The sequence below is a fragment of the Montipora foliosa genome, chromosome 1 (assembly GCF_036669935.1).
Source record: "Montipora foliosa isolate CH-2021 chromosome 1, ASM3666993v2, whole genome shotgun sequence".
In the NCBI taxonomy this organism is placed as follows: Eukaryota; Metazoa; Cnidaria; class Anthozoa; order Scleractinia; family Acroporidae; genus Montipora; species Montipora foliosa.
In genome coordinates, this window is record NC_090869.1 from 5,005,021 (window position 1) to 5,017,335 (window position 12,315).

General features: G+C 40.6%; 1 protein-coding gene across 1 annotated transcript in view; it reads right to left on the reverse strand.

Annotated features, from left to right (window-relative positions):
- Positions 1-1,878: 1,878 nt before the first annotated feature.
- The window catches only part of LOC137974263 (uncharacterized), a 13,077-nt gene continuing 2,640 nt past the window's right edge, over positions 1,879-12,315 (reverse strand). Inside the window, exon 2 of the mRNA XM_068821140.1 lies at positions 1,879-5,188. Coding sequence (XP_068677241.1) covers positions 4,659-5,188 — 530 coding nt within the window. The 3' untranslated portion in view covers positions 1,879-4,658. The remainder of the gene's footprint in view (positions 5,189-12,315) is intronic.

Below are 12,315 nucleotides of genomic sequence, written 5' to 3' on the forward strand. Positions count from 1 at the left end.
ACTGAACAATTCAGTAATAAACTTGTTGGGTTCACATTAGACCACTAAGTCTGACTTAGTAATCTCTTAAGTCGACTTAGTCAAAATGACAGGTGTGAACCGCTAAGTCACAGAAGCGTGATTTCTGTCTTAGTGTCGGCAAACTCAAACGACCTAAGCAGTTCTTAAGTCTGTTTCAAACATGACTTAAGGCTGACTTATAATTAAGAAACCTGATAGCAAAAAAATTTCAAAATCGTGGGTTTTATCAGATAGAATTCGGCAAAGCACGTCAAACGTTTCACGTTCCATTCGAAAGTTTGGTTTCCAAAGAACATTCAGCCGAGGTGATGCTAGCATTACATCAAACTAGTTCTACGGTCTTGGCCACCACGCTCTTCTTCTTATGTGCCGAAAATTACCTCGTCTTCGGTGAATGCTCCAAAGTAGGGCGGTCAGAAAAAGCAGGCTTTCACTCTCTTGGACAAAATCTTCCATCATTCTTCCACGAAGGAACATAAGGTCTTGTAAGGTTATTTGGCTGATCAACCTTTGTAAATTTAACAAACAGACAACAGTCGCAATTACAGCGATTTTACGGCTTCTCGGTCTCATTTTTATCTCAACTTCTCCGCTAAAATGGATCGTGACTACCTCACCACTTTTTATGATGTAAGTTAGTACCTTATCTCTTATTTTTATTGTTCGTGATGACAGCTTTGCAACCGGAAAGAATTTGTCTTCCAGATATGTCTGAACGCTTAAGCGGACTTAGGGTGACTTGGCTTGACTTAGGCTAAGACAGACTTAGTGCCTAGTGTGAACCCAATAAGTAATAGGACTGTGTGGAGTCCAAGTCGGTCTGTTATTATAAGAGTGATAACAAAATCGGACGCACAGCGGGAGTTCAATTTCCTTATCACGAGTATGATTACAGACCGAATTGAACGACACGAAGTCCTATTACTAATTAATCATAAAAATGACAATTTCTTAGAAAAGAGGAATAGCCAAGTTTTGAAAGAAGAAAATAAAATTTTATCAAAATACCTACAAAAGAGATGTAAACATTCTAAGGCCACTACACTTCCTACCGACAATTAGATGCCAAAAACTGCCCGATAAAAAACTGTTCAATAACAAATTATTCAATAACAAACCATCCGATAACAACTTGGCTAGTGCATCAGTGGAAAATGAGAGTTTTTTAAACCAATCACGATCGAAGAACTTGTAATTTTTATGATTAGTAATAGTAAGAGGACCGAGTGGAGTGCAATTCGTGTTGGTAATCACACGGTTTCGCGCTCAATTTAGAATTAATTTGCACGTGAGTTTTTCAAATGCTAAAAATTGCCGATCGAGAATTTTGTTATAGATACGACTAATGATATTATTACATTTGTGACCAATTGTTATTACAATTGTGACCTTTATTACATTTGTGACCAATTGTTATTGCACTTGTGCCCTTTATTTCATTTGTGACTTGTTATTACATTTGTGCCGTCAACAACCCTACCTGCCGAGGGGGTTTCCCTAAATGTAATCCTAGTAAATGCAAAGAGCTCGTAATTAGAAAGAAATCGAACAATCGAACAACGACACTTACATTCCAGTCAATTGCATTCCACAACATAATGAATTGTGCTTACTTGGAGTCACACTTCATAGTGATTGTAAGTTTAGTTCTCATGTTAAGGTCAAACAAGGGCGTCCATATATTAAGAACTTTGAGAAAGGAACAATATGACCAGAATGAAATAGACCTCCTTTTTAAGACAATTGTATTATCTAATTTAACATATGGCCTTTCAGTGTATGGTGCGTATGAACTCGATCTAAACACAGTATAGAACTTTTTGAACAGATGTTACAAGCGGCGTTGCATTTCAGTTTCATTGAATATCAAGGATATCATGCATACGCAGGACAATTATTTAGTAAAGCTAGGGCTCTAAGCTATTATCCGTTAAATGAAATTCTGCAGAAGCCTATAAACCTCAGCAATATAATTTACGTCGCATGGTTTGCCTCCGCCCAAAGATTAACACCGAACGTTTTAAGAACACATTTGTAAATAGACTCATTTTTGAACACAACCTGTTATAATTACATAATTCAATTGTAGCTACAGTATATTACTGTAAATTCATTACTCAGTTCTCGTTTATGTAACATAAGAAATGTATTTTTTATCTTATGGCTTATTAAAGACATCATCATAATCATCATCACATCATCATCAACACAGCTTCCATCACTTTCGTTGCCCGACCGCATGTTATAAATGGATTTTCATAGAACTCTGTAAGAACTGAGGCTGTTTAAAGCCTCGCGCGCGCAGAAATCCCTTCCAACGACACTCGACACCACGACTGTTATTTTGTTGTTGTTGGAAAAAGAAGTTTCGTAATACAGGGAGGTGAAATGTATCGATCCAAGGGATCAAGCGAATGAAATTACCGCCTCGTAATTCTATTGCCCATTTTGCCGCACCGAGCAATTCTATTGTGCATTTTTCAGCACTTCCGGTTATCAATCCCATTTTAAAACTCAGTATACCTTTAGGTATCCTGAGTAATTACATAAGAGTTCACTGACCTTGCAAATTAGTTCGGCTTTATGGCTGGCTAAGCCACCTCAGGGAGCAGAAAAACCGTCCTGGGGAAGTTCCGGTCTAGGGAAAGCGATTACACACAAAAATGTCCTCGTCCGTGGGCAAACGCTATTTACCCATGGGTAAAAGGGCTTGTGTAACCACAGCTAAGGACTTTCACCTTTCACCTTTTTCACCTGTGCAGTGCTAACACTTGCGTCAATTGTAAATAAACATTAAGTTCCATGATTTTCACAAGTTTAATGCCGTAACTTCAAATTGAACGGGAATGGGAAAATTGACCAAAAATACTGAACGAGCTGGCGAAAAAAATCGTGCTTTTTGGGAGGGTTTTAGCAAAATAGATAGAGGAAGGCTATTATTTTTTCTGCGACCCGGTCATCCTTATAAACAATAAACTGTCCCTAAACCATTGTAAAAAAAGAACTTCCCTTCTGCAACGACGTAGCTTACTTAGCTGTCTTAGCTTGGGACCTTGTGAGCAATGGTAAACGTCGGAGCTTTTCGTAGTGATCGTGTGACTATGTGCTAATTCCGAAGGAAATTCGTAGCAATCGGATCAAAATCGGCAGTGCTCATTCGTATGACCACATGGCTTTGCTTCCATATATGGAAAGCGGAAGCCACAAAAATTGGTATATTTTTGGGGAACCAACAGGACCAACATTAGATTAGATAGGGTCCCGGCTTATTTGGAAACAAATTATATGTTGAAATTATTACTGAGTAGTCTCCTTTTCTTAAGAGGCACTCTGCTTTCCTCTTTGTAAGAACATTAGCCTGCCGTAGCAAGCGCTAAAAGGGGAGGAAGGGGAATTAGAAAGAGGTGAGAGCGCTTGCTACGCAGACTATAATAACATGGAATAGACCTCTTTACAGTTGTGTGCTTCCTTACCTGGCCTTTAAAATGAAAGTGAGGCTGGTGTTGACCATGTTATGATACAGACGGCCCTCCCTAATGATGTTGTTGTCATGCTAATTAGTAAGAATTTACATAAGAAGAGCAGTGAGATTTCTATCAAAAAAAGGTCAAATGCAGCTTCACTTTCATTCATAGGCCCGGTAACTAAGCACACAACTGTAAAATGGACTATTGCCATCTTCCATCTTAGCCAGATTCGAGACAAGCTTTTCAAAAGACGTATTCATAAATTGAAGCGAGTCACGAAAATCCCAGTCACCAATCAAAATAGAAAGGGAAATGTATCAGTTCCTCCAAATTTAACCCGGGAGCTCCCCTTTTAGGCTTAGCTAAATCTATATGTTATAGTAATTATTTACATCAATTTCATTTGTCTTGTTTCAATAATTTGCATCAAAATGCAAGGGCAACTCTGGTGTAAATTGTTTCTAATCTACAAGTAGTAATGACATATATCAAAGAAATCGTACCTTTACTCAAGCCACGATCATCGGATTTCGCGGTTCCGGACAATTCTCTACAGCCCAGCCCTAAGTTGACTCCTCCCTCCTGTCCCAGAGTCTCTCGGGTAACTTTTTGAGCAAGTTTCCAGCTATACACTAAAAAGAGGTTACCGAGCTCAGACAAGGGCTGATTTTTGAGTTCTGGAGAAAAGGTTAAAATTATCTTAGAATGGCTTTTTAGTGCCGTTTTGATCATTTTGGTGCGTTTTGAGCAAGTTTCCATCTATACATTTAGAAGTAGTTATCAAGCTCAGAAAGGAGCGGTTGGTGCAGTTCTGCCAAAAAAGTAAAAGTAAGCTCAGAATGGCTTTGATCATTTGATTCATTTTGCTCAAGTTTCCAGCTAAGCACTTAAAAGCAGTCATTGCGGTGAGAAAGAGTTGTTTTGCAGAATCAAGCCAGGTTAACTTATTGTAAGAATAAATAACCCGGACGCTCCGCTTTTAGGCTTGGCTAAATCTATATATTACCGTTCACAACTAACTTCTCAGTCATAAAGATAACCGGCTTATTAAGTGGTGGTAAATCTTTTCCACTTATCAAAGCAAAATAGTTCCTTAGGCTCCCATGATGTTATAAAAGGTCATATAGATCCCCAAATTAAAAGCCGGGTTAAAAGTGCTTTACAACTTTACTAAGCGGGGTGATATTCGATTGCCATCCAGATGCAATCAGTATCACTGTAATACTGGTGCCAGCCATAGAAAATGTCGCCACTTTCTTTGACGCCAGCAAACGGATCATGAGTGAAGCCAGGAGCCATTTTTACATCTTCGTACAAGGCCTTAAAATCTTTTTCACGGAACTTTTGCATCCTTCCAGTTCCATAGATCTGAGTGTGGACCTCCAACATCTCTGGATCGGTGTGATGATCGTGGATTCCACAGTTCGTCTTTTCTGGACTGAACCAAACGTTCACCTTTATGTTATACTTTTTCAAGACACCTCCATGGCTTGACTGCTCAGATTCGGTCACTACGTAGGGATCAAACTCAACGGACCCTACATCAAACTGTTCTGATTTGTACAACGGGACGTCCCAAGGGTAGGTCGGATCCAATGCTGACAGATGACACCAGTTATCTTCATTTATCATGCCCCCAATGTTGGTGCCTTCCGGGACAGTAATCAGGATGACGGACTGGGCACTGATGATGCTCACACCTGAAAGAACGAGGAAACGTATTGCTGAAATCTGGGAATCTCATTCATCTAGCTTCACGTAGAAATTTGTCCAAATCAAAGTTGTTTGTATAAAGACCTTTAAGAGGGAAAATCCATGGTTGAAGATCCAGAGGCAGTGTGTAAGGCGAGGGAGCCGAGATAAGGGAAGTTACGTTTTTTATTGGTGGGGGTGGGCCGGGGTATTTTAGAATTTTTTTGCGAAAAAAGTCGTAGCCCTCCCACTTCCTGGAATGGATTAATGCATGACCCTTCAAAAATACCCAAACAAAAACACCTGACGCTCCCCCACCCCCCTCAACCTATCCAAGACAAAAATAACCGGAAGTGGAAATGACAAACTGGAAGTGTTACTCATATAACCATGTTCATCTGCGCGTGGCGTGTGATCGTACGGTGAAAACTTGAAAATGGGCAAGGATGTACGAGGAATAGAAAGAGGGAAATGTGCTTGTGGTGAGTGAATGCGAGGATTTCATGAAGTCTGATGGAGCAACTTGTGGCTATTGCGGCTGTGCCGACTCGCCATTCTAAAAAGGATGCCCGCTACTCCTCTGATTCAGTTGATGGCACATCGGCTGCGGGAACAAGTGAAAGCACAGGTCCAGAGAAGTGGAAAGGTAAAGACCTAGGGTGGTTCCCGAACCCAAAGGGCAAATATAGTGATGTAGTAGATCGAGTTGTCAGTTCAAGTTCGAGTAGCTTATATGACGAATCCTCACCGGAGACTGATTTTATACCAAACCCCCGCGCGGAAACAAAAGCGGAGAGAGACAATTATGTTAGTTGGGAGAAGATAGTTTTTTGATAAGTAAAATGTTCGACACCTGTAAAATAATTAAGATTAATTTCGACTGGTAGCTTTAGGTTGAGGTGGCCCAATTTGTAAAAAAATTGCTAAGGACCCTCCCCTCCGAAGCCCCGGCCCACCCCCCTCCCCAATTAAAAACGTACTTTCTCTAAGTGGGGAAAAACAGCCATTGTTGACCCCCCCCCCCCCCCCCCATCTTTTCCCGAGTCTGGATAAGTACCTGATGAGATGAAATTACGTGACATACGTGTGTAGTTACTGGGTTCATCAAGAATAGGCTATGAGTAATTTTTTGTTTTTATTTTTTATTTTCTTGGTGCGAAACAAAACACGCCAGCATAGGCAAGAATTATCTTCATCACAGTTTCGCTGCATGGTGTTCATTCTCCAGAAAATTAAGTAGTAGTCTAATTCGCAGAAAAAAACACCTAAAACATATCCAAATTTTGGATATTGGTTCTCTGATTCTTCAAGAAAACTTTCGGCGTACGTGATTGGTATGTTTCGGCGGCCGTCACCATCAAAAACACAAGCCTTGCAAGCCGTTAAGAATAAACTGTCTTTCGTAAAATTGTTTATCTTCCTAACCTGTGCACTTCGCGGTACAAACCTCGTTCGGCGCAAATTCCCGCCAAAATTTATCTGAATGACGTATGGGTTGTGACGTAAGACCCCACATTGACCATTCCATTTCAATCTTGACTTGTCCATTTCAGTTTTGTATTTTTAGCGGTTCGGGCGCAAACCATTTGCTGTAACACTAAACCATTTTGCTTTCTACTAAACCATTTGTCGTCACGCTAAGCCATTTGGGGTAACGCTAGACCGTTTCACGTTACGGTAAGCTAGACCATCGCACTTCACGATTAACCATTTCCAGATAAAATAAGCCATTTCACACTACTCTGAACCGTTCGTCACGTCACTGAAGTAATGTAGAGTAAGCTAGACCGTTTGCCGTGTCACTGCATATCATATAACAGTGCGCTGATCCATTCAAGACTTGACTAGGTCATTTTGACAAGGAAAATTACACCGGTCGTCTTTGGCACTGACCAATTCTGTGTAGGCTGCGATGATTGCATGAGTTTGAACCCGTGACCTCGCGATACCGGTGCGACGCTCCAACCAACTGAGCTATAAGGCCACTCACGTTGGGAGCTGGTCATTTGTGGGTTCTAATGTTCCCTTGAGGAACGAATCAACGATGAAATGATACATGAAATGGGGTTTAAACCCCGTTAAAGTCCTGAATTTTTCAGGCTCCTTTACGCAATTGCAAAAACTGCGTTCATAACTGAAGGAACAGAACTTCACTTGATTTCATATCCGCAGTTCACATAGGATCCATTTCATATATCATTTCATCGTTGATTCATTCCTCACGGGAACATTAGAACCCACAAATAACCAGCTCCAAACGTCGGTAGCTTCATAGCTCAGTTGGTTAGAGCGTCTATCCAGTGTGTAAAATGTCAAGGAATTAAATCTTTTACTGGAAATAGTGTATTGAAACATAGAATCCATCGTTTCAGTTTGTCCAACACATGGGACCGGGTGCTGAGGCGCTTTCCTAGTCGCCTGTCACGTGACCTCCAGCATTAGCTGATGAAGGCCATGGTTTATGGCCGAAACGTTCTATGTTTCAATACACTATTTCCAGTAAAAGATTTACTTCCTTACAATTACAAGACAACTTTTGTGACATTTGATAAATAACACAAAATTTAGGGGAAAAGTACCTAAATGATATTTTTACATTTGACGCCCCATAAGTATTCGGTTACGTTCCGGAGTCAGCATCAAAATGTTTCATGCAAGAAAGATTGTGGAGCTACAATCTTGGACAAAAAAAGAATGAAATTCCCCCCAAAATCATCCTAATCTCCTTCGCAACCGTCTTTCGGGATGACACGCAATGCGTTGCGTGACATCCCGAAAGACGGTTGGGAAGAAGACTAGGATGAGTCCTTGATTTGGGAGAAGGGGTGGCCTTAATTTACCATTTCTTTTGTCCAAGATACTAAATTTTCGATGTTTTACTGTCGCCCCAATTTTCGCGCTTCAAAAACATCGAAAATCTTGCTCCTCGATCTTTCTTTGCATGACACCCAGCATAAAGGCTTGCAACACGGGCTAAGATTAAAGTGCCCATAACGTGAAAATTGTTATTTTCCTATTTGAAAGTCCATATTGAAAAATTAACTTTTGAGAAAGAATTTTTCGATTCGAACGAGTGGCGAATTTTCTACGATTTTCTAATGGAATTCAAATTGCCCGCCATTTTGGCACACCACTCGCTCAAGTCTTCTCTCAACTTATGACATAGATTCAGGAACACGTAATTAGAGAACATGAGGATTTGAAAGTTGATGTGAAAAAATAGCTGAAAGATTCGTTACCGCTCGATGTAACAACACAGCTGATCCTAAAAAAAAGAAAAAGTATGCATGGGAATACTCTTTTCGACTCGGAAAACGCAATAGCCAAAAAAGAAGGAAAAAATAGCCATAGATTTTGTCTTGGCGAAAAGAAAGAACTGGGATCCCGTTAAAACTTCGTCACTTTGCTAAATTCACTTCAAAGACGATGACTTCTAGTATTGTTTGGACAGCAAAATGAAAAGATCGTTGAAGACGATTACAGGAACAGAAATATAGGCGTTGATTTAATTCCCTCGCGAGACCTTCCTTTATATCCTCTTGTTCTTTTTACCAATTTGGTAGCCATTCCTCGTCTGTTAATGGTTCTTACACGTAGGGTTCCGTGGCTGAGCTAAATTTCTTTTCGCTGGAAAGCGAAATTTCTCTGAATATAGCAAAAACAAAACCTCGTTGTGGAAAGTTTGGATCAATTCCGACGTTTAGAAGTACGCGAAAAGAACAAGAAATGCTTTTGCGATGAGCCTGCGTCTGACTGACTACAAGGTATTGCACAACATCGCATCTTCATCAAGTTTTTTCGATTTCTCTCAGATTGTCTCGCTTTTTTCGCCCATATTTCGTAATTCCAAACTTTTGGAGTTTCAGGAATTTAATAAAAGAATTATTCCATTCGCGCTTGTTGGATATGAGACTGGTTATAGCCAACTCGGCCATCTCATATCCAACGCGTGCTCATGGAATAATTGTTAAATGGACTTTTTCACGGTTTCCAAGGCCATAGTGGTTGTAGTCTGCGTAGCAACTTCTGGCCGCGCGAGAATAGGGCGAGCGCAAAAAAAAAATTGGGTTATGGGGGGGGGGGGGTGGGTAGGAGAGGAGAGGAGAAGGCAACGCTTAGGGACAAATCCCTCGATTTTGAAAACTCCGTTCGCCCACGGGGTCTCTGATTGGCGCGGCTCGGATTGTTTGATTGGGGTTTCATAGAAAACAAGCCTCAGCTGAACACAATTTTTACAAATCCTCCGATCATATCTTACAAAAGAGGTAAATCTCTAAACGACATGCTTGTAAGAGCAAAACTATAATTTAAAGGCGCTGATAATGCGACGCAACCACAAAAACCACATTGGCAGTCCGTGTAGGCCTGTCTTTGCTTTTCCTTGCTCATGTCAAAGTAATGTATTGCCCGCAGCAAGGGCATAAATAAGAGAAAGTAATTCGCTTTCGGTGGACTGATTTTCTCTTTTTGCCCGCTGAAATCGCTCACTACGCAGGCTTCTTTTACAGAAATGTTACATCGAGCAGTTGCTTCGTGGCTTGATCTGATTAAACGGCTCCTCCAAGATGGAAATTTGCTCGCTAGTCTTCCCACTGGTTTCGAGAAAAGCCTCATTTCTTACGAAAAACAATGTTTCCTTCTTGTCTCGTCCCATTTCTCGCGCAGCGAAAAGACTAAACTTCTTCCAAACGCTTGCTACGCAGGGTATATTGGTTGGGGGCAAACACGGCTTAACACTGGACGAAAAAATTGATTTACACGAGTTTGCGAATTGAGCAAATATGTGGCAAATTTAGGGCTCTAAATTTGCTTTAACTTTGGTTTGACAGGTAAAGCTTGCGCAAACTTGAATGTTTGTTTTGTAGGAATTTGTGTGCAAATGTTAAGGAAATGTAATTATTTGCTTGGCATTTGAGTGCTATGCAAATCTTTAATGTTTCCACAAATTTGCTCAAATTTGCTTCACCCCAAAGATAGCAGTTTGACCTCAACCGCAAATGCAAGCAAATATGTCGCAAAACCAATAGTTTGCATTATCGTTTGAACTGATTTTCAAAGGATCAAAATAGTACATTTGCATTTTATTTACTCTCTTTTGCAATGGGAGCAAAAAGGAATGAATTGCCGGAATATGACTTTGTAGTAAATTTGCAAATTTCCTTGCTATAAATATTCATATTTACCTGGGAGCAAATATGGTGATTTACAGCATCTTCGTTTTGTTGTCATAGGCAATGTGCATATGATATTTGTTACACATTTTACTGCTGTGGCAAACTTTCAATTTTTACATAACCGTTATATTATTGAACGAAAACTGCACTGGTATTCGGAAGCTTTTGAGTTTCATCAGCGGCAACGTCCTACAACGAAACCAACGAATGGTAAACAAAGGGTGCTTACCATTTAGCCAAATAATCCGGATGGAATGATCGTTGCATAAAGGTAAGCGATTTTCCGAATTTAATGACCAACTGGTTGAGAATGGCGCTCACCATTTACTACACAGCATTCTATCCCGCATATTTTACTCGATCTTTTCAGAAATGGCCTGGAAACGGAAGGATTCTCGCAAATGGTAAGAGCATTTCGCGAATTCTGTTCCGAACGGAAAAAGAGGACTACCTCTAGAGGTTGTCCACAATTTTCGAAAAGATTTTCCGGAAAATTGCCTTTCCATTTGACCTCAAACCGAAATTTCCGGATTTTTTGGCTAAATGGTAAGCACCCAAAATGCTTGGGCCTTCCTTTTCGGAGGGGCAAATTGTCCGCCATTTTGAATCACCCCGCCGCAAAGACCCTGGAAACGAGGTTTGGTTATCAACGGTTTGAAATTCGCGCGGGCGATGTGCTCGTTCCTCTTTCTTTTCGTTTTCGGACGACCAAGGTTTTATACGGCGATTCCTTGACATTTGTGCGGGTGAAATGGCAGTAAGAATCGACGAAACCCGAAAGAAAGGGCAACGACCATTCAGGCCATAACGTCGGGAACGGTGAACCAGCCCTAGTAATTTTACAGTAGTTCGCCACACACACACACGCCAGTGTCATGAATGTTGAATGGTCGGTCTTTGGAATGTTCTATGCCTATTTCAAGTCCACGATTCCCACTAATTCCAAGGCGACCAGAGAAACCTAGCAAGAATAGACTTCGCTAGCTGCTTGACATGGAACCGTTGAATATCTAGACTCATGATCATGGCAGAAATAGAGGCGTTCCTTCCTAAAGCAAACGGAGTTCAACGAACGTTTGGAACAAAGGATGGCCGAACAGCTACATGTGGATTTAAGCAAAAGAGCGGGAAGATTCAAGACATATTAAAGCGCCGAATAGCAAAAGATTGCCGATGGAGTTTCGGTAGGTCACCTCACTGATAATAACCTGAAAGTATATGCCTTAAATTTTGTATAGAATATCCTTTCTTTTTCATAACACGTTTGATTGCTGATTCATTGAATTGAGATTCGCATCATACATCCCTCTCTTTGCAAGGACAGTCTTTACTTTTGCAGACGACTACTCCCTTAGTAATTTCACGTCACGTTATTAATTTCAGGCCATTTAAAACAATACCAATAATAAGGAAAGGGGAATGAATGATATGGATCTCTGCATCCCAGTGACAGCTGAAGTCTATTGTACCCGGCCCCTTATTTGCCACTTACTTTTATATGCCTCGTTCTTCAAACAATACTGTTCCTAGAACACATTAGTGGCCTGGGTATGCTATTTAACAATTATAAGTCAATAGCCGATGAGGCCGAAGGGCGAGAGGAATAACTGTTTTAATAAAATCCAACTAGTTGGTCCAAAAAATATAGAGACAAAACATCTTTTGCTAGTTAAAGCTGGACTTTAATTGTTGTTTTGGTTTTCAAAGCCGGCGCTTTTCGCTACTACAGCTGTAGTGGGCTATAACAAATAGCCTACTAGTAGCTCAACCAATCAGAATGAAGCATTGATAATAGACCACTAGCTGGATTTTGCTAAAGTTACCTATATCTTATCACAAGCGATGTGGTGTGCAGTGGTAAGGTTTTGTGGAATACAAATTTCCTGACATGGTTACCGTATGCCTTCACTGTTGTCTCATGTCCATGCAATGTCACGTTTAGTATCTGAAGCCTTTTGTAC